The sequence below is a fragment of the Accipiter gentilis genome, chromosome 18, assembly GCF_929443795.1.
Source record: "Accipiter gentilis chromosome 18, bAccGen1.1, whole genome shotgun sequence".
NCBI lineage: Eukaryota > Metazoa > Chordata > Aves > Accipitriformes > Accipitridae > Astur > Astur gentilis.
In genome coordinates, this window is record NC_064897.1 from 28008744 (window position 1) to 28030864 (window position 22121).

The 22121-nt window shown below is 49.0% G+C and overlaps 1 protein-coding gene across 2 annotated transcripts in view; it reads left to right on the forward strand.

Annotated features, from left to right (window-relative positions):
- Nucleotides 1–22121, forward strand: part of CACNA1I (calcium voltage-gated channel subunit alpha1 I) — a 52878-nt gene that overhangs the window by 9811 nt on the left and 20946 nt on the right. The window contains exons 4-18 of one of the 2 annotated variants that reach the window (XM_049822195.1): nucleotides 6392–6543; nucleotides 7159–7344; nucleotides 8048–8165; nucleotides 8648–8803; nucleotides 9230–9320; nucleotides 11909–12111; nucleotides 13295–13705; nucleotides 14532–14632; nucleotides 15712–15835; nucleotides 16652–16720; nucleotides 17558–17742; nucleotides 18082–18208; nucleotides 19323–19448; nucleotides 19936–20025; nucleotides 21019–21211. In XM_049822195.1, the coding sequence (XP_049678152.1) occupies nucleotides 6392–6543; nucleotides 7159–7344; nucleotides 8048–8165; nucleotides 8648–8803; nucleotides 9230–9320; nucleotides 11909–12111; nucleotides 13295–13705; nucleotides 14532–14632; nucleotides 15712–15835; nucleotides 16652–16720; nucleotides 17558–17742; nucleotides 18082–18208; nucleotides 19323–19448; nucleotides 19936–20025; nucleotides 21019–21211 (2332 nt within the window). The remainder of the gene's footprint in view (nucleotides 1–6391; nucleotides 6544–7158; nucleotides 7345–8047; nucleotides 8166–8647; nucleotides 8804–9229; nucleotides 9321–11908; nucleotides 12112–13294; nucleotides 13706–14531; nucleotides 14633–15711; nucleotides 15836–16651; nucleotides 16721–17557; nucleotides 17743–18081; nucleotides 18209–19322; nucleotides 19449–19935; nucleotides 20026–21018; nucleotides 21212–22121) is intronic. The other variant, XM_049822194.1, reaches the window with a different exon arrangement.

Below are 22121 nucleotides of genomic sequence, written 5' to 3' on the forward strand. Positions count from 1 at the left end.
GGAAAAGCTTCTGACCCTGCATGCTGTTTCTACTAGAAAGAGATGTCAGACGAATTGATCACAGCTGAAAAATGTGGTGCAGCCTGTTTATTTAAAATATGTATACCGAATCCTGTTTTCCTGGCACAAGATTTTTAAAAAAATAATATTCAGACCATACTATGAATTTCAGGTCCTTTTGAGTCAGCAGTTAACTCAAAAGCACACAGACATTTGCACTTCATTTTGCTCTCTTTCAGTTTTCCACAAGCCGTGCTATCAGTACATCTCAGACTGGTGCTTCATCCCCTCCTTTTCTCTCCTTCCTTTCTCTTTTTCCAGTTGTTTTTCCTCCCAGAAACACTAATTTTCACAGAACGATATCCAGCAAAACCCCTCTGCCCACAGAGATCTGTGATTTGCAGGGTGACGCCATCCTACAACTGAAGTAGCTTCTGTTGCTTTGGCTACTTCATCATACAGATGTCTCCTGGCCCAGAGCTAATGTGTATAGAGACCTCTTGAGATTTTATTTTCCGGTGCATGGGAGATCGCAGCCCCAACCCCTCTCTGGAGACGTACCTGGCTGCACAAGAGGGTGTGTGAAGGTGCCACAGGTTTGAGCAGTCCTGGGAGCAGCTCATGGCACATCCATCAGTTCCTTGCTCTCCGCTCCTTCACGGAGTTGTGCAGTGGTGAGCTGGCCTCCTGACCAAAGCACCCACCAGCCAGCAGGTTAAGGGGTGAGAGAGGCTGCAGGAGCCAGGCACGAGTTTCAGGTTCAGAAACAGATGAACCTGGGGGACAGAGCCCATGTGCGAGTCTCACCTTTGATTCCTGAGCCTTGATCAACAGAAAGAAAAACATGAATTAAAATTATGCTTGTTGCAATTCAGGGGTTTAACGTTGGCAATGTTTTTCTGCCAGGAGACTTAGCCTCAGCTACTCAAACTACTTCACTTGGATCCAAATCACCTTTGAATTTGGCTTTGTTTAGCTTACCCATCCAGACCCTCGTCCTGTCCTGTTTGTGTGGCCAAGACAGCTTCCCATCTCCTTATACATTTCTTGTGAGGGAAATCAACTCATTTGGGGACAAACTGCACTGCTATGAGTCATTTTTAATCCTTAAGCTTATCACAAGTTATCACTTGTAAACAGATAAGTTTATTCAAATCCATCAGTGTGCATTATACCATGTAAAATCCTCAGTATTAGGCCTTTAGATATTGCTGGGACACTGCACAACCCAAAATCCATCATTTCAAGCTTTGTCCTGCTTGAAATAGTTTTTGCAGTTCTTCAGATCTGCTTCTACTTGGAAATGCCTATTTTTAAAATCCAGTGTAGAAAGACAAGATATTAGATGCTTCTGGCTGTCCAGAAGGATCCTTTTAAGAGGCTTACTTTTTTAATACTCAGAGACGATCTGGTGCTTCTTGCTTTTCTCCCTTATTCAGCATGCGGATGAAGGGCTGGTCCCAGCTGAATGTCCCAGGCTGCCTTTCTCATATATTTCTTGCACGGCCTGTTGGACTCAAGCTTCTTTGCCATTAGTAGCCAATGAGACAATTGATGAGTAGCTTGGTTTGTCTTACCCAGTATCTACTTACAGTATTCCTTCGTACATCAGATCAATACTTTATGAGGTCTGTCTTGTGTGGATCAGGAGACGATGCCTTGTCTCCTAACCAGACCAGCCCTGTGGATCAGTACCTTCATATCCTTTAGCCTGTGTGATTTCCCTTTATACCGGCATTTATTGCATCCACAAGTTCATATTTTACAGTTATTGCTTCTCTTCTACTATTTGCTGCTTGTCAGAAATATTCAGCAAATGCCCAAGCCAGCTCATCATACTGACATTTAGTAAATGATGGAACAGTCTCCCTCGGGTGGTAGATGAAACCATATTACTTCAGTCTTGTAAAACTAGGGTATAACAAAACATCACGAAATCCTGCATTGGTTGTAGGGTGGCGATTAGAGTGAGTAAAAGCTAGCTGGTATGTTCCATGGCTGATTTCTATGACTCTTCTGATTATTGTCAAGTGACTTTGAAATGGTGAGTAAAAAATGGACAGGCTGGAGAGACCTCTCTTTGGAATATTTCTCTCTCGTGTTCTCAGAGGCAGTGATGTGCAGGTACGGTTTGGCAGGGCTGGTCCGCACAGATCATATCAATCACTCTTCAGTTTCTAGACAGCTGCAGATTTAGAAGTTTAGGAGAAACTTCTTCTGCAGTGCCTTTATGGTGGTCTGCATATTCTTAACCTTTCCTATAGTGCAGGAGTTTCTGGCTGCTGTCAGATAATGGACTAATTACACTTTCAGTCTAATCTGACGTAAGAACTCCAATGTTAGTAAGAAACTGAAAAGGGGGAAAAGAGTTGAGCCGCTGCCCTTTATTGCCCCAGTCCTAGTTTCTGATCACTGGGCAGGTGCTCTGAAGTAGATCTTAATCATACATTTCACTCTCAATATTTGATCTACATTGTTAGAGATGAAGGACTTCTTGCCATGAAGGTGTGAATTAGGTATTTTCATGGATTTGGAAAGAGATCCATATGCGGAGTAGGTGAAACAGTCTGGTTAAAACACTGGCTCTGGTATGCTTTGCCCCCTGGGATCTTTCTCCCTTCAAGCCACCCTCCTCACCTCAGTACTCAGCTCCCACAGTTTTGTTCAAGTTTCTCTCCTAGTGTGGTGGGTAAACCAGTCTATCCTGGCTGGGCAACACGAACAGACTTCTTGTGGGGAGATTTCTGGTGTTAGCTGGTTTTGCTTGGACTAAAGTAGCCTTGAGTTGAAGCCTTTCCTAGCGGATACTCCAATTTACAGTTTCTAGGTAAACCTGGGTGGCCTGGGAGGACGTAGCCTCGCTAATGGTTTTGATGATAAATGCATGAGTGCTGTCTGTGGGAGCCTGGGGACCTCTCACAACTGTGAGGTGACACATCCATTGTGTTGGGGATCTCTTGTGTCGGTAAAAAGAAAGGGAAAGAACCACTTTTTCCCTGTTCGCTTGCCCCTTTCATCAAGTTCCTACTTCCCTGGCCAGAGAGAGTCCCCTGCAGCAGCTGTGTCCAGCCCCCAGCCTTGTCCGCTGTCACTCCTGGTCCCAGTGCCCCAGGCACAAGGACATCCCCGCAGAGGGGGCAGCCCCTGGTGCCCCCCGCCCTGCAGCCCCGGCTCCCAGCTGATGGCTCTTTGTACTCTGCCGAATTATCTGTATTGCCAGAAACGGCTGCAATGCAGGATCTGCCTTCGGCCAGTGAGTGTGCCTCTCCAGCTGGCTCTTCCCTCTTTTTCTCTTCTTTTTTTCCCCTGAGTTCATTCCTTTTGTGTTGCTCTTCCTTCCCCAGCCTTTACTTCTTTCCTACTCCTTTTAAAAAAAATCTATCCTTTATTTCTTGTGGGTGCCAGTGAGTTTATCTTACTTTTTTTTTTTCCCCAGCTTTGTTTTTTGTTTCCTCTTTCACTGCCTTTCTCTTTGCCCATCTCTCCTTCCTTTCCCTGCCCAGTCTTTCCTTCCCCTCTCTCTAGGAAGAATGCTTTGCTGGGGCTGATTGATGGCCCATTAGAAAAAGATTAACAGGTGGAGGCTCGACTACAGAAACAGATGTTAGGGAGAGAAGGAGAGATGGGGGAACAGGTGACCTTTTCCACAAGCGAGATGCAAGCATGGCTTTTCAAACATCTATTGCTTCCTACGACAGCACAAGAGAGAATGTGTGGACAGCGGAGAGGAGGATATCCACCATCATAGCCTGTTGCTTTTTTACACTGCTCGTTCTCACTGACATAATAATTTGATTCAGGCTGAAATTGGCATCTCTGTTTAGCATATGGACCTCATGTTCACAGCAAGTGTCATTACTCCCTGGCTCTCCATGAAGTGTTCTTAATCTCTCCACTCCTGTGTGCACTTGCTTATTCTTTCTCTCTCTTTGCTTTTATCTCCCCTCCTTTCCCCCTCATTTTCAGGATGGTTTTGTTATTCAAATGTAATTACAGTGGAAATTGAGCCATCTCCCCTTTTTTGACTTTAAAGAAATGGAGTATTTCAGTAAAAAGTTGCAACAAGGAGTGCAAGAAATTGCAATGGGCATGGGAAGCCACAGATGTGAGGAGCAGTTTCCAGTCCATTTGCTCACCTGGGAGGATCTGGGCCCCTGGGGGTCCCAGAGCAGGGGTTAAAGCAGACCCCAGCTTCAGGGGGAGGGTCAGACCCAGAACTGCATTCCTCCCTCAATTCCTCTTCCACCAGCTGACTAAGTGACAGGCACAGCCAATGCAAAGGCTACCCTTTAGAAAAACAGCAATTTTGCAGTCCCCAGGGAGAGACCATGACTCCCCTTCCTAGTGGGCACTGAGTTCATGGTAAAAATGTTGGCTCTGACCTGCAGGGACTCACTTTTTTGTTTCCGCGGTGCCAGAGTGTCTGTTCTCTCTTGCCCTCAACAATAGGCTTTTGCAGTTTTCTTGTTCCCTTCCATTTTATGTGATGCTTAGAAGAGTGGCCTGGTGGCCAGGCATAGCTCAGACCAACGTGCAGGAAGAGGAGAATCTTCAGCCGCCTTTTTGGCACAGGTATCCAGACAACGAGAGCAGCGCTGGCTGCTACCACAGAGCCTGGATCAGACTCGGCTCGAAGGCTTGGAGCTGGGGCTCAGTGGCGCGGTAGGTTAAACGTCAAATGTGTAACTTTGAGGTACGACATACCTGCCCCAAGGTAAACATGGAAATTTGGGCCAAAGGAGCCCTGAAGAAGTGCCTTGGAGCTGCTGTGCCTTGTCCCTCCTTCTGGGAAGGCAGCACACCTTCATCTGGAGCAGGTCTCCACCAGCTGCTGCTTGGGAAGGTGATGGCCAGCAGCATGCTACAGCCAGGTGAATTGCTCTAGCAGTCTCATGCGGTCTGAAGGGCATGGCCCCAAGATGCAACCCATTATACTGGGAGGAAGTTTTTCTCTCACTTTGGGAACATTTTGTACCTTGCCATTGCCGTGGTAGTCTCCCTGGGCTATGTGTGTGTCCGAGTATGTGCAATATTTAGGCACACATGTCCTGCTCCTTGTGCGTCCGACCTTGCTGGAGACCTCAGCCCTTGCTGTTTGGCCTGGTGCAGTCCTAGCCCCTGGGAGAGACGTGCTGTGAGCAGATGAGTCCATCCCAAATTCAGTGTAGGGAATGCCTCCAAAAGGGATGGCAAGATCCTGGCATCCTTCATCAGTGACATCAGCACAGCCTCCATCTCCCTCTGAAGCAACGTTTCATCATTCCTGAGAAAACGGTCTAGACCCTTTCGTGACCTTGTCAGAGAAGTTTCCAAGGCTGCACACACTGAAGAAAAAGTCATTAATTCAGAAAACAAAAGGAGGAGTAATTTAATTTGCTCAGACTTGTTCCACTGATGGAATCATTAAAACACTTTCTCTCGTATGCACAAACACATTGGTCTCTGGTCTCTGCTGGAGAAGGCTGTATCACAGGGGCTGAAAGATGTGTCAGAGATTCAACAGAAAAAAATGCCTGAGGCAGGGTCAGGTTGCCTTTTTATTCTTTTTTTTTTTTTATTTCAACACAGTCATCTTGTGTCATCCTTGGAGGTTTTCACCTTGTGCATCTGCCTTTCTCCTCTTGCTGTCCATTTTTCTCTTTTCCTCACCTTGTCCTGGTCTTCCTCTCCCTTACAGGTAGGCATTAGCAGAGTGCCCCTTCTTGCTGTTGTCTTTTTCATCTAGTCTGATATTTGCTTGGGTAGTTATTGAGACCACTCTGAGGATAGAGGCATGAGAAAAGACTGCTGGAGCAAGTCTGGAAAACTAATGCATACCAAGGATTTGGTGGGGAGTTGGAGAGATAAAAATGGGGAAGGGAAAAAATAGAGGGGAAAGGGGCAGAGAAGTGCAGTGAGGTTTAGAGGAAGATAGGGAACTGTTTTCCTATCATTCAAATGTTTTCAGAATTTCAGCAAAAAAATGTGCCAGCTACCTGTGGAAACCTCAGAGGAAGATCCTTGAAGAAGGAGGTTGACTGCAGATCAGCTACTTTTGCCCTGCTTCAAAAAATACTCAAGTTCTTTGCACAAAGTAAAGCAGCCTTTAGCTGGGGAACCAGGGTACAGAGTGGGATGTGGGAGACACTTCATCAGCCTTGGCCGTGTGAGTGGCTGTGGGGCTCCTGACCACCTCTAGTAAAAGAATTTGTTAGGGACATAACCTATAATCAAGGTAGTAAATGCGCAAAGGAATCTGGAGTGCAAGTGGCTCTGTCCAGCTCCACTCTAATCTCACCCATGGAGCTTTGCAGCTCCTTACAAAGCCTGTCCCCTGGGAATAGTGGCACTTTATTTCCCATAATTGCAGGGCTCTTTCAGTTCTGACTCTCTGAATTTGCCTTCTCTCCAGCCAGAGGAATTGACCAACATCTTGGAGATCAGCAACGTTGTCTTTACAAGCATGTTTGCCCTGGAGATGATCCTGAAACTTGCTGCTTTTGGTCTCTTTGATTACCTCCGCAACCCCTACAACATCTTTGACAGTATCATCGTCATCATCAGGTGACAGGGGCCTTGGGGATGAACTGAAATACATACAGAAGAGTACTACAGAGCTTGCACATTTTCATGTGCCTTTTCGAAAAGGATTTAGCAGCTATACTAGGAGGAGCTGAGCTGATGCACAAGGCCAAGGATTGGGAGACCACGTTGTCTTTTCCCAACATTTGGTGACCCTACGCAAGCTGCACAGCATTTCTGCCCCTTAGTTCTCTCCTCTGTAGAATGAAGGCAATTGCAATTGCCTTGTCAGTCCACAACAAATATTAGCTGTGAAATGTTTTAAAAATGCAAAAATTAAGGATGCTACAAAGGTTTAATGTGTGATAGAAGAACTTTTCTTGCTGGAATTTAATGCTGCAATCCTTTCTTCATTCCTGCAACATACAGTGCCATGTTCATGTTCTTAAGGGAGAAATGCAGCTTTCTACACATAAGCCTGTAATATATACTTCTAATTATATCCTGCTCAAACAGATTTTCTCTCAGACCCCTTTATACTTGCTGCCAATGCAGAGGTGAAAACTTGGATTAGCATTGTTATTCCTCTCTCTCTTCTGTTCATTCACTTGTCTTTCATTTTGTCCCTCATAATCCCTGTGCCTCTCTGGGCCACAGCATCTGGGAGATCATCGGCCAGTCGGACGGGGGCCTCTCTGTGCTGAGGACCTTCCGTCTCCTGCGGGTGCTGAAGCTGGTGCGTTTCATGCCTGCACTGCGCCGCCAGCTTGTGGTGCTGATGAAGACCATGGACAACGTAGCCACCTTCTGCATGCTCCTCATGCTCTTCATCTTTATATTCAGGTGAGGAGGCAGTTAGCTGTCTCACTGTGTTTTGGAGAGGCACTGCATGGCTCATGTGGAGAGCAACTTTGGAACATGACTGCCTGACTTGTCTTGCCCATTGCTCTAGGTTCAGGCAGCCCTGACAAGCGCTTATTTGTTCATAAGGGCCAGGGTTACTGCTGCCCTAAATTGGGTTCAGCAGCTGAAGATTTGGCCTGGACGGGGTGGATGGGGTGGAGAAATACTGCCACCAAATGCACATGTTGTGCATAATGTCCCATCACAGGATAGGTGAAGTTTCTTGGTAATCAACACTGGCTGCAGGAACAGTTCGGTCCGGAGGCTGACTCTGGCAGAAGGGTGGCAGGAAGCAATCGAGAAAATCTGTCAGCGCATCCCGGGGATGCGGTGGTAGGGAGGCGAATCAAAACGAGAGCAAACAAGAATGATGGGAAGAGCAGATCTGAAGGACAGGTTGGAGGGAATACATGAGCTCTGAGCCAGTGCAGGTGGAAAGCCAGGGTTTTTGGTGAGCTACAGGGGTGCAATGCACAGCTCCTTCTTCATGGATAGGTCCCAGTGGTCTGGCTGTGTTGTTCTACCCCTCGCTCCTGTGGTGTTACACTAGATTGTCGGGAGGAAAAGAGAATGACTCTGATGAGCTCATTGTGGTGGCAGAGGTATTTATATTTGACACCATCTCCACTTCTTGTCCTAACAGCATCCTAGGAATGCACATCTTTGGTTGCAAGTTCAGCCTCAGGACAGACACAGGAGATACAGTTCCTGACCGGAAGAATTTTGACTCCCTGCTGTGGGCCATCGTCACCGTCTTCCAGGTGAGCCCATTTTGGTCTCTTCGGGTGGACCAGGGCAAACTGAAGAGGATCAGGAGGTGCTTCTTCTCATTGAGGATCATTGCACTACGCTCCTGACAGCACAAACGGTTCCAGCACGTCCTGTTTAGAGGAACAACAACTGGGCGTTGTAACCTCAACGGGGGGTGTACCTCTCAGACAGGAGGGCTCCTTCCTTCCCAGGAGATGGTTTGCAAAGGTCACTCCTGTCGTGGTAACTCCCCTGCTTAACACTGTCACCTCAGCCCATGACTGCCCTCACAGTCGCTCTTGTTTATTCTTGCTCAGCTAACGTTTTCAGGGCAGTACCACCGCTGGACAGTGGCAGTGGGCAGCGGGTGTGTGGTTATGGCGAAGTGAAGAGGCCTGATGTGGTCCTGATGTGTGTCCTTTCACCGTCCTTTTCTGAGAATCCCCTTCGTGTTCTTCCTTCATGTTTATGTGGCCTCTGCGCCTGGTTGCAGATCCTAACCCAGGAGGACTGGAATGTTGTGCTCTACAATGGCATGGCCTCCACCTCGCCGTGGGCATCCCTCTACTTTGTGGCTCTCATGACGTTTGGCAATTACGTGCTCTTCAATCTGCTGGTGGCCATTCTCGTGGAGGGGTTCCAGGCTGAGGTGAGTTGCCACTGGGGTCTCATCAAGAGGAGGAATAGAGGTGCTAAAAAGGGGACCTTTGAGACACTGTGAGGGTACTGGGGTGGAGGACTCCCAAAGTATCACACCTCTGTCATTTCCCTTGCGGGCTTCATTTAAAAAAAATGACAGCATTAATGCTTGCAAGGAAATAGACAAGCCCTCTGGAAGGGAGTTCACAATTTGCATCCTGTGCAACAGACCCTGCCCTACTAGGGTGAGTCCTTTGCCCCTCCAAAAGCAAGAACGCAGTACGTCAGCCATCGCAGGTCACACAAGGCTCACTCCAGTGATCACACTGATGCCCGGCTGCCAAGGAGGATTTTACAGTTGTTCCAGCAATGAAAGACAAGAACAAATGGTCTCTTCTGTTTATGAGTTTCCAACTTCTAAATATTTGTGTTCCAGGGTGATGCCAACCGCTCATACTCAGATGAAGATCAGAGTTCATCAAACATGGAGGAGTTAGATCAGTTCCAAGAGGTCCACGAAGGCTCAGGTACAATAAATAGCTCAATCAACCTCATTTGCTTATCTCCCATTGCTATTTAGTGAGAAATCTGAAAGCAGATTCTGCAGAAAATTCACTCCCATCTCCAAGAATTTTTCGGTTTGCATTCTGAACTTTATGCTAGTTTGTAGTGTTATCTGTGGAAAAACAGAGCCATGCTGGCATCCTGAGGAATGTGATAGCCAAGGGGAGCAGTTCTTGAATGACCTGCAGAGCGTCAACTAGGAATGAGAAGTGAGACTGTCTCTGCTTAGCTTCAGGGGCACCATTTCAGGAACACTGTGTCCAAATCTGGGACCCTGTCCTGGCTTCGGCTGGGATAGAGTTAGTTTTCTTCTTAGTAGCTGGTACAGTGTGGTTTTGATTTAGTGTGAGAATAATGTTGATAACACACTGATGTTTTAATTGTTGCTAAGTAGTGCTTAACCTAAGTTAAGGATTTTTCAGTTTCCTGTGCTCTGCCAGCAAGCAGGTGCACAAACAAGAAGCTGGGAGGGAGCGTGGCCAGGACAGCCGACCCGAAATAGCCAAAGAGATATTCCATACCATAGAATGTCATGCTCAGTATATAAACAGGGGGCGAGTTGGCCACGAGGGGTGGATCACTGCTCAGGCATTGGTCAACAGGTAGTGAGCAATTGCATTGTACATCACTTGTCTTTTCTTGAGTTTTATTCTTTTTTTTCTCTCTTTTTAAATTCTATTCCTTTTCATTGTTATTATTAATTTATTTATTATTTTTTATTAGTAGTATTAGTATTACATTTTATTTTACTTTGGTTATTAAATCATTCTTATCTCAACCCACAAGTTTTACTTTTTTTTTCGATTCTCCTCCCCATCCCACTGGGAGCAGGGAGGAGTGAGCGTGTGGCTGCGTGGTGCTTAGTTGCTGGCTGGGGTTAAACCACAACAGACACACATTTGGGTAGGGGATACCAACACATTAAAAAGGACTCGGGCAAATCTGGAAGTCTTGCCTCATAGCGAGAGGCTAATGAAGCTTAGAGAAACCAAAGAAGTGACTTGAACACACACTCTGTAAGTGCCGACCATAAGGAGAGATTTCTGATGGTAGATGGCTCTTTAATTGAGCAGAAAAAAGCATAATGAGATTGTAAAGGTTGGAAGCCGAAGCTAGACAAATTCAAACTGAAAAAATCCACATACTTTTAAGGAAAGATAATTAACTGTTGGAACCGTCTGCCTGCAAACTTCTGGGTAAGGTCTCCACCCCTCGAAGTCTTCCCTTGAAGACTGCAAGTCTTTCTGCAAGGGGTATTATACTTCAGACAGGACTTGGTGGCAGGGAGGAGCAAGAGCAGCTTGCTCCGCAGTGGATGGTGATCCAGGAGCTGAGAGGGAGGGACAGCCAGGCAGGAGGGCAGGGACCAGGGTGGCAAAAGCACAGTACCGGCACAAGGGGAGCAGAGCAGGTCTGCTGACACTGGCCAAGGTCAGCCAACTGTTCGGCGATTGCCAGGCAAGTCCACGGTGGTGAGGCAGGTCTGAGGTCAAGCCAAGAAGTCCAGTCAGCAAGACAAGACCAGGATCAGCAAGGTGCAAGGTCAGGCACAAGCATTCTCACAGCATGACCCAGACACGGAGCACAGGCACAGGGCTGAGCTTAAATGCAGCTCCCGCAGCAAGGAGCAGTGGCTCCAGCATTGGCTTGTTACAGCTCTTTCCTGCAACTCAGCTGTTTTCACAGCAGTCTGATCCTGGGTTACGTGGCTGTGCTATATCAGAGCTTACCTGGAATGTAGAAAGCCAAACCCTCAGGAGGGCAAATGGGGAAGAGGTCGTGGAGCCTGTTGGTGCAATCACGGCTGTGACGCTGCGTGCAGGTGAAGATACGTGACCTTCGTGATGCAATAGGTCAAACAAAAATGAAAGTTCCAGTGCTTTCGGGCATTAAAATCCAGTACCTCATCGTCTCCGTCCATCTGAACAAATGCTGATGGTCGTCCACAGCACCTGACATACCCCTCAAAGGTGTCCTGTATCTTCAAGGTCAACGATCAGTCGCTTGAAGAGGCCCAGTGTAGTAGGATAGACTGGGATGAAGAGTGTGATTGAGGGAATTTAAAGGTAACCTCACTACGTGGATGGCTGTGGGTGTCCCCACATCTTAGTCTCCTCCACAGTGTCTAAGCCTAACTGCTTTAAATAGCCAGTCCGACAGTCGGTGGTATTTGTTCAGACCTGAAGATGCAGGTGTCTGTTCTTGGCATGCAGAAGCACACTCTCCTCCCCTGGCTGCCAGGGTTCAGCTTCTTGCTCTGCCTGTCAGCCCGAGTCTGCCTGACCAGCACTCTGCTCGTTGTCTGGTCCCCAGGAGAGCTGCCGTCAGCTTTGGGGACTGAGGAGAATACTTCAAAGTCTTCCCAGCTTGTGCTGCTTTTGCCACAACACCCTAAATCAGAAGGAATCGATGCTGATTGGTGCTAAACAGCTAATATTCTGTTAGCTGCTGCTAATGTGCTAAACAGCTTAGACATTGAAACGGTCACTGGATAGTGAGGAACCCACCTTCTTCTTTTGCTTTCTTCTTCTTTCTGCATCTTTCCACCCAGATCCCAAGCTCTGTGCAATTCCTGTGACCCCTAATGGACACTTGGACCCATCCCTGCCCTCTTCCAACCCACCAGTGGCTGCTGGGGGGCCCACCAACTCTTCACGAAACTCGCTGCAGCCTGACCAGATCCACGTTGCTGTTGACTCCCGGAAGAGCAGTGTGATGTCCCTGGGGAGAATGACCTATGACCAGCGGTCCTTGGTGAGTGAGTGAGTAGAGAAGTGTGTCATACCCTTCTTTTGAAGTCCAAGCACTCTGTTGTCTTTCTGCCATCGTCCGGGAATTGCTGTGGAGGATTGCACGGCTGCTGTAGGCTTCTAACACAAGGACGTTGCCTGTCTTTAGGAAGCCAGGTCAGTTCACATTATTTATCTAAATTTCCAGATTATTGAAGTCTATTTCCAGGTTATTGATCTATATTCCATTGAGTGTGGGATTCAGCTCTTTTATATTCTTCTGGTGGAAGAGGGGAAACACCAAGGAGACAGTCTCCCGCTTAGTGTGAAACATGTTTTGTCTCCTTGCCCTTTCCTTGTTTTTGTAGGGCACAGGACACAAAATGATGCCCTGAGTCAAGAGCATAGGAATATCTGGGTGATGCCAGAACTGCCAAGTCCCATAACAGATGGGTTTTCTGAAGCCTTTCTGACAACGAAGAGAGAAATCTTGACTTGGAGCTCCCCATAGCAGGTCCTGCTGCCCCTTAGCACTTCCCCAAGCACTGCTGGCTGTCCAGCCAACGCACCTCAGACCTGTCCACCTTATAACATCAGCTTCTGGGCTTTCTACTCACTGACACACACAGCTTTGGAGGTGCATCAGTGCTCAAAGGGTTTGTGCCCCTGTTATTTCTAAACAGGGAGAGCTGTCAGGCATGTACTACATGATAAGTTGCTGATGTGGTTGGACTAGACTGTAACCAACAATGCTGTTTCTCTCATTTCTTCTTTTTACTAAGACTGTACTCAAAGATGGTGTGTCAGATTATCCATCACCCTGTACCTTGTGTTATCCTCTACCCCAGGGCAGCATAAAAAACTGCCAATCAGATATTTTGAGAGCTTTATTCTTACTCTGTGCTGGTGTAAGTAACAACATCAAGCACCTGGCCTTTGGCTTTATTATTTACCTTCCCGGTAAGTGCTTTGCACACAGATGGTGCTATAAAGTAATCACAGCTGACACCATTACTAACTCATTATCAATTTATTGTCAGATTTACAGAGGTTGCTGCTAAATTCCCACCACGCAACTTCCTCAGTGGCTGAAAAAAGGCAACCTCCCTGGCCTGGGGGCCCAGGGAGAAGTCTGTGATCTGAAATTGGATTGCATGCTCCCTCCTTGTGCCCGGATTTGCTGAGTCCCCATCCCCCTCTCTTAACAGTCCAGCTCCCGCAGTTCCCACTACGGTGCCTGGGGCCGCAGCGGAGCCTGGGGCAGCCGTCGGTCCAGCTGGAATAGCCTGGCCCGGGGACACAGCCTGAAGCACAAACCTCCCTCTGCCGAGCACGAATCCCTCCTGTCTGGGGAAAAGCACAGGGCAGCAGATGGGGAGCCGGACGGGACGGGAAGAGTGTTCCATCACCGCCGGACGCTCTCCCTGGACAACAAAGGCTCCTGTGACTTGCTGGAGTTGTCCTCGGTCCCGTCTGGCAACCGAGTGACCCATAAGCTGGGAGCAGCATCCAGCGAGCATCAAGACTGCAATGGCAAAATGCCCAGTATCGCCAAGGAGATCTTCCCAAAGATGAACAACCGCAAGGAACGGGGAGAGGATGACGAAGAGATAGATTATGTGAGTACTTGGTGGAGGGAACCTGGGGTTACACTGTGGTGCTGTGGGAAACCCCAGATCCACCCCCAAGTGTCAGTCTCTCTGCCACATGGATGGGAGAGATTGCAAAGGTGCTTTAAGCACAGCTGGAGGACATCACCAAACGCAGATGGGACCTTCTAGACCCAGACATGCTCAAACCATGTTGTGAGGCTGCCTGCAAGGCAGTTGTACAGGTGGATGGTGGGAGGAAGGACAATATAGGGTCACATGCATGGTCATTCGGGGGCTGTTATTTCAGAGCAGTGCAGCCAGCGATTTCTACAGGCTAGGAAAGGTCAGGCTGTGCGAGGAGCAAGAGCTATGCATGGGGAAAATCAGCAGCAAGTACAGGACTGTACCAAATACAGATATATATGCTGTATGAAATTACATCCCTTCCAAGCCCAGGTGCCAACAGAAGGCTTTCCTGTCCTGGCCTCTCGTTTAGCTGAGGTGGCAAGGAAACACTGTGCTCACGTAACAGAGCCACTCCGACAGCTCTGAGAAGGCATCATGGACAACATTCTGCTCTAGGAAGGACATCAGCAGTTTTATTTGTAATGATCTGGGGAGGAAACCAGATGCCAAGGGGTAAAAAGTCCCTGGCAAAGCAGCTCCTACCTCCTTTCCAGTGGGTTGTTGCTCTTTGAGTCCATTTCCTCGTTCAGGGGCTTAAAGAACAGCAGGTAGTGCACCTGGCAACTGCAGGTAGTGGTGTTTTGGGGTCAGATGTGAAAGGAAGAGTGCCTCTCTCCGGCAAGCGGAAAGGTAACCAGCGGCACTTGCTTCTGCTGTGTCCCTCCAGAGCCTGTGCTTTCGCATCCGGAAGATGATGGAAGTCTATAAGCCAGACTGGTGTGAGTTACGAGAAGACTGGTCCATATATCTCTTCTCTCCACAAAACAGGTTTGCGCAGTTTTTGCCATGAAAGGGTTGAGAAGATGGGGCAGATTCTGTTGCCATGCTGGCCACAGCCCCCGAGCTGCATGTTAGGTTGCAACTTTAAACTTACCAGCTGGGAATGTGTTTTGTCTCCTCCATCTCCACTTCTACAGCCAAACAACATTTCTCTTCCTTGATTCTGGAGATGAAAGGAAGGATGAGAATCCTAAATAGCTATTGTGACTTTCCCTCCCTTTGGAGCATCCCATTTTTCTTTTGTGTAATCATAAATATTTATAGCAAAGCAAGGCAGGGAATACTAACATTAACCCAAAAAAGAGAAGGAATGTATTATTAACTACTTTCTAATACTGATATTTCCTCCCCTGGCATCAGAACAGTCTCACCACTTCATTTTTAGTCCCAGTACCAACTTATCAGCAGTCATATCACACATTTTAGGGCAAAGTTAGAATACTTCTTGCCTGAAAAAAACAAATTTGGGATAAATTCTTCCTTCTAAAGGGGTCTTCCCACCAGGAGAAAATGTCCACGTACCCCAGCCAACAGTATTCTCACCCATGTGCATCGCTCCTTGAAAAGAAGGGGATTTCCTTACAGGTCATGCAGGAGAGCTCTTTGCCCTGTGTGACACCTATGCTAATGAGCACAGTGTCTTTCGGAGCAGACAGAAGTGTGGTCCCCATGACTGCCAACCTATCTGCCTCTCCTCAGCTTTCAGCATGTGGCCTCTTTGGCCTGGGGTGGTACAAAGTGTGAGTTTGGGAGGAAAACTGAAACTCAGCCTCTTCTCTATGGTGCAAGACAGGAGCACAGTGGTGCATATAGTGATTAGGAAACCACTCTGGCACTGGGGCAATGGATGAAGGTTCAGCTCCTTGCTCTGCCCGTGCTCTGCTCCAGGCTCCCTGTGTGACCCTGGGCCACCCTGGGATATTGCCATGGCAAGGGACACCAGTATCAGTGATAGGAAAACTGCTACGTCAGAGCTCAGTTTTGGCCAGACTTCTCAATTCTCTGTCCTTACAGCTCCTAGCGTTGCTCTGCCCACGGCACAGGTGCCTACTGGAACTCTCTTGCAGGTTTCGCCTCCTCTGCCAAACCATCATTGCTCACAAGCTCTTTGACTATGTTGTGCTGGCCTTCATCTTCCTGAACTGCATCACTATTGCTCTGGAGAGACCACAGATTGAACACAGAAGCACGGTGAGCACCATTTCCTCCCACCCGCTTTTTAGCACAACCTCTGACAGAGGTTCATAAATGTTCCTGGCACTGGTATGACCTCCGGAATAACTTCAGCATTAAACACCAGCTCCCACTCATCTATTCAAATGCCCAAGTATTAGTAATTCCCATAGTGCACGCTTCCCATAATGGGGCAACACACTTTCTAAACAGTAATCATAGTTCCCTCCCTCTTGGAAAGTAAGAGAGTCCCCCAGGCACCCGCAGTTAAGCGATGACTGGCAAAAGGGACAGTGACTGGGGACTAAAAGATAGAAGTAACTTCCCTTCTGTACGAATGGCACGTCATCATTCATGTATGCTGCTTTTAAGCCATCTCGGAGGTGGCTGAAGCTGGCAAGTGAAATGGCTTTTTCTGCACGTCTGCCTTAGTGATCCCCAAGACCCTACTGCACTTACACACAATCCAGTGGTCAGTGCTCAGCAGCCCTTCGGGAAGGAGTCCCAGGTCAGCGTAGCAGGTCAGGACAGAGCAGCACTGGCAGAACAGGGCAGAGAGTGCCTTGAAACCAGATTTTCAGGATGCATTGCAAATCCCATCCACTGTGCCCTTGCAAGAGTTGTGTAGGACCCTGTCCCAGCTGTGGCACGGGGCTGAGCCGTGTATCAGCTAAAAGCTGCCCAGTGCTGGCCTTTGCCAAAGGCACCTCTCTTATTTTCCCAACTTTCAGACCCTTCACAGGAAAGCAAAAGATATCAAATTCATCAGAGGGGCCTGACAGAGTGACAAGAAGTCGTCAAGATACATTTAAGGCCTTTCTCTGTTTTTTCTAGGAGAGAATCTTTCTCACTGTATCCAACTACATTTTCACAGCAATTTTTGTAGCTGAGATGACACTGAAGGTAAGTTACTGGAGATGAAGAGCTGAGAGCTTTTTCCCAGTGTCAGGAACAACATGGTTCACGTTTGCTCAGCACCCCTCTAAAATCTTGCCATCTTTTCAGTGTGTGAGTCCTTCCCTCTCCCTTGATAAAGGCAGATACTGCCTGGGGTTGTGTCCTCTCTTGTCAGACATGGAGGGGATGTTTATCCTAGGCTTTAAATCTGAATGGATCTTAGTATCCAGGAGGAATAGCTGACCTTCAGGTATGGATTTTGTAATGATATCAAATGTCCATTCCCTTTCTCCTGGAGCAAGAATGGGGGAAATAACAACAATATTAATAAAATGCTCTTAGTTGAGATAATTATTCAATAGGTGTCTAACAATAGGGAAATCTTGTTATTCTCCTCCTGTGATTGGGAAAGAGTCCTAAAACTGGGTGCCTGAAGTTAAACCCCTAAAATTCATACCTGAATTACGGCCCTGATTTGCAGGGTGTTCAGCTCTCCCCAAGGCAAGCAATTTCTGTAGTGCCTGCTGGTGTTGAGAACTGCTGAGACTCGAACCACCCCTTTAAGACCCAAAGTATGGGGTTTGGTGCCTGATTTTACCTCCCAGGTGATCTCTGGACTGGGAGACTTGCCCGAGGTCTGTGGTATGGCAGGGGAAGGTTTCCTGTGTGTTCCCTACAGTGTGCTGTTGCTCAGGGAGGCTGAGGACAGGTGGGAAGACACCATGGCCCTGTTATTTCTGGAGTTATGTGCCACCACTTTCCCCAAAGACGTTTTCCTTCATAGCCTTCCAGGCAACGTGGAGAGAAGCCATTTAACCCCCTCTCCTCTGCCCTCTCTTGCAGGTGGTCTCCCTAGGCCTGTATTTTGGGGATCAGGCTTATCTCCGCAGCAGCTGGAACATCTTGGATGGCTTCTTGGTCTTCGTGTCTCTCATTGACATTGTGGTCTCGGTGGCCTCTGCTGGCGGTGCCAAAATTCTGGGGGTGCTGCGAGTCCTCCGGCTGCTGCGCACCTTACGTCCCCTCCGGTCAGAGCCCTACTGAGTCCTGCTTGGCCCCGTTTTCCCACCGGGCCCCCCCAGGAAGGGTCCCAGAATCAGATCCCTCTCTGCCAGGCAAAGTGTGGTCTTTGACAAGCCATAAGCCACAGTGAGGTTCCCCTTAGCCGTATGGCTCTGGCCCTGGAGGTACCTCATCAGACAACCAACCCACGGGACAGAAGAGGCTTTCTGGTCGCAGGAGATTGGTCCCCACTGATGGGTCACTGCACAGCAAGAGTGGGGGTCCGCTGCTGCTGAAAATGCTTAGCTTAGTCCAAACATCCCTGCCCCGTCCCTCTGTCACCGCTCCCCTTCCTTCCCTTCCAGAGTCATCAGTCGAGCCCCTGGCCTGAAGCTGGTGGTGGAGACGCTCATTTCTTCCCTCAAGCCCATAGGAAACATCGTCCTCATCTGCTGCGCTTTCTTCATCATCTTTGGCATCCTGGGTGTGCAGGTAGGTTGTTGCTGCCCATCAAACAGCCCCCGTGCCCACACCCCTGCCACGGGCACCCGTACCCCCAGGTCCTACAACAGACACGACCAAGCACAGCAGGAGGGGCAGGCAAGCTGGGAAATTTTCTGCACCTGCCCTCCTCCGTGAGCTTCTTCCACCATAACGTCCCGCAGCCTTTGGCAAGGACAGCCGGGTCCTCGGCGAGTGCAGGCGTTGCTGGATGTGTGGGACAGGAGTTAACGCTCACGCCTGGCGGGAGTTGGATCAGGGTTTGTGTCGGCGTTATAGGGAGAGCCCAGCACAGGGCTCGCTGGGCTCGTCCATGTCACGCCACGAGGGCAAGCAGCTCAGCGCCTGCTTGCATGAACCCTGCCTCCAGTCAGCTCTGTTTCTCCCCCTCGCTCTGAGCCCTAAATCCACCCACAACCTTCTTTTATTTTTTTATTTAATCCGCTTTATTTTCAGCTGTTGCATTGCAGAGGAGCAAGGGCGTGGGCGTTGCTTCCATCTCAGGGAATGCGCTATACTTAGTCTGCTCTGATGCATCTGTACAAATGCACAATCCAGTACCTTCCATATGGGGAAAGAGCCCTGGGCAGAACAGCCACAGCAGTGCAGTGCAGCTTTGTGGGAAGAAAAAAAAAAAAAGAAAAAAAAAAAGTATCTGAGAAATAGGGGATGTTTTTTCTGGTTCTTTACCCTCAGATGAGATCTTTTCCCATCAGCTCTCTCAGTAACTGGGAAGCAGGGAGGGGAGATTACTCTTGGGGACTAAATAGAAGATTTTTTTCTTTTCCTTTTGGGCCGGTGGCTCTAATTGCACCCAGAAAGGCTGCCCTAAAGGCTGTCAGATGGTAAGGGCTTACAGTCACTGCTGACCTGGGGCAATGGAGGAGGCTGAAAAGCCAGGTGTGGGTTTATGAGGGTGGCCCTGGCTCCTTGGCAATGTCTGAGCCTGTGCTCTGCATCACGTTGGCGGTCCTTCCTACCTGTCATGCTCCACCTGGCTTGCAGCCCTGCACTCCACCCACCATCTCGGGAGCTTCTGCACATCCCAGGGAGCATGGGGAACCCTGTGGGGAAAGGGGCTGATGGGGTCACTGCCATCCTGCAGCTCTTCAAGGGCAAGTTCTACCACTGCCTTGGAGTTGACATCAGGAACATCACCAACCGGTCCGACTGCGTGGCCGCCAACTACAAGTGGGTGCACCACAAGTATAACTTCGACAACCTGGGACAGGTGAGTGTGCCCGCAGCCCCTGTCTCTGGTGGGAGCCCAGCACAGGGTTTGTCTCCTCCTATAGGTACCTCTCCTCGGGGCACAGATGCAGTGCTTGGAAAGCCTGATCCCTGGGTCAGGAGGGATGGTTATTTGGCATGGGTACCCATGCAGAAGCTGCGTCACTACTGCGTTGGTATCAGGGTGATGCTTACAGGTTGTGGGGGAAAGAAAAGTGGTGGCAGCAAAGAGCTTGATTTTCTTTTTCCTCCTGCCACAAAGCAGATGTTCTTCACAACCTCTCTCCCCTGGTGGGTCTGGCTGCACATGGCCTCCTGTCCACCTTCCCTCTCCTCCACGGGGGAAGGAGCAGGTTTTGATGTGTGCAGAGACACAGGCAGGAAGAGTATTTCAATGTTGTGTGTATTAGAGCGTAAACCCATGATTTTTTTTTCCCCAGCCTGCCAGATGCACCTGCTCCACATCTGCTTTGCTTTGTGTGTTGCAGGCTCTGATGTCCCTCTTTGTTCTGGCTTCCAAGGATGGCTGGGTCAATATTATGTATAATGGACTAGATGCGGTGGCTGTTGACCAGCAGGTACGATGACTTCCTTGCAAAAGGACCTTTTTCACTTTCCTCGGGCTAGTAAGGCAGAAGCATGCTTTAACATCCTGCTTCAGACACCTCCCTCAAACCAAGAGTCCCTTCCAGGGCCCTTCTGAATCCTTTGCTCACCTATTTGCAAGGTGTCAGGGTCACGCCTGGTCCATGCAGGGAGGTGCAGCTGTGGCTGTGCAGTGCACGTCTGTAGTAATTCTCACCCTCTACTCAGTTTGGATCTCACAGCAGGTCTTTATCTATTTGTAATGACAGAGAAACAATGCCATGTGCCTTTCTGGTCATGCTGGCTCCCTCCTAGCCCACAGATGGTTATTTTAATACCCTGTAAAACAGGGACTGTTGGTCTGCCGCCCATTGCGTCCCTATTCCTCTACTGCTAAGGCAATGACCTTGATAGTGTCCAGTGTAGGCACCTGCCATGGGATGCAGTACCACAGGCTTGAACCTTGGGGATGATGCTCCGTTTACCTCTGAACCTCTGCACAAGGTGCACCACTGTTGACTTGGTAGGCTTTTTGTCAGGAAACCCCGTGAAATTCAGGGCCTCCTTTCTCTCCGAGTCTGAATGACATTTCTATTCCGGTCTCATCATCATTTTGGTGGTGTGTGGATATGGTCTCTACTTGCCCTCCAGCCAAAGGTGTTCCCTGGAACCCATTTTACCACATGCTGGTGTTGTACTCCATCAGTGTCTGGGGTTGTTCCCAAATCGTGGGTGACTCTGTGCGGGCAGGCCCTTGCCCTTGACTCCCACCCACTCCATCAATCACCAGCTGATGCCAAAATCCAGTCAGACAATCGCAAACTGCCTTGCCTGTAGCCCCAGCTCTTCCCAGCCCACTGCCCTGATTTCCATAACCCCTCCCCACCTCCCCAGCAGCCAATCACCATGGCAGGTCCCACCCCCATCATTTCCATACCACCATGCATCCAGCTGACTGACCGCCTCTGTTCTCCCTCCTCCTCCAGCCGGTGACCAACAACAACCCCTGGATGCTCCTCTACTTCATCTCCTTCCTCCTCATCGTCAGCTTCTTTGTGCTCAACATGTTTGTGGGGGTGGTGGTGGAGAACTTCCACAAGTGCCGGCAGCACCAGGAGGCTGAGGAGGCACGCCGGCGGGAGGAGAAGCGCCTGCGCCGCCTGGAGAAGAAGCGAAGGAGTAAGGCACAGCCTAAGTGTTTGGTCGGTTCGTAGGCCAAGGTTTTCTGAGAAAAGCCTTCTCCTCTTCTTTTTCTTTCCTGACGGACCGGTCTCTGAAATGCATCGCTTGTGGCCACGCTCTCAGCCTTCCTCCCCGTGCCGCTGCCGTGTCGCTACGCACCCCACTGGGGCGGTCTGGGGAAGAGGGGTGGCTGACGAGGTCTGCTGGGACCGCGGGGAAGCTGCTGGGGTTTTAGCACCCTGCCCCTCGGGAGATAACATGTACCAAAAATACCCCTGCGCACGTGCTGATGTGCACTGTCAATGCGGGACGTGCACGCATCGGTGCCCATCCTGGGCTTGGGATAGTCCCACCTGGGCTTCCTGCAATCCAGCTGGTGTTTGGGGGAAGACCTTGACAGACCATCCTGTGTGTTTAACCCCAAATTTAAAGAAGAGGGAGGGGAAAAAAAAAAAAAAGAGGAAGACCCCTGTGTTTTGTTCCTGGCTCTTTCTATCAATGTTGCAGTGTCATTCCTTGGGGTCCCAGACCCTCTGTGGTGAAGCAAGCTCTCTTCCTGGTGTTTCTGTCCTCTTCTGTACTACCTTTAGACAAAAATTGCAAAAGCATACTTGCCCCTGGAAATCATCCCTACTACCCCAGACTGATGGGGTTTTTCCATTTGCAGCCTGTGGGCATGCTTTCCCTTCCTCTCCTCCAGTTTTTCCCCTCTCTCCTGTGACACCCCAGGGCCTCTCCTGGAACCATCTGCTCCCTTTGATCATTTGTGATCTTAATTTGTCGAGGCATGAAATGCTGATTTAGCACCATTCCCACAAACATAGACTAACAGATTTTCTTTCTAGCATTCCTTTCCTTGTCTTTTTTCTACTTATTTTTCCCCACTTCTACTTTCCTCTTTTTTGCA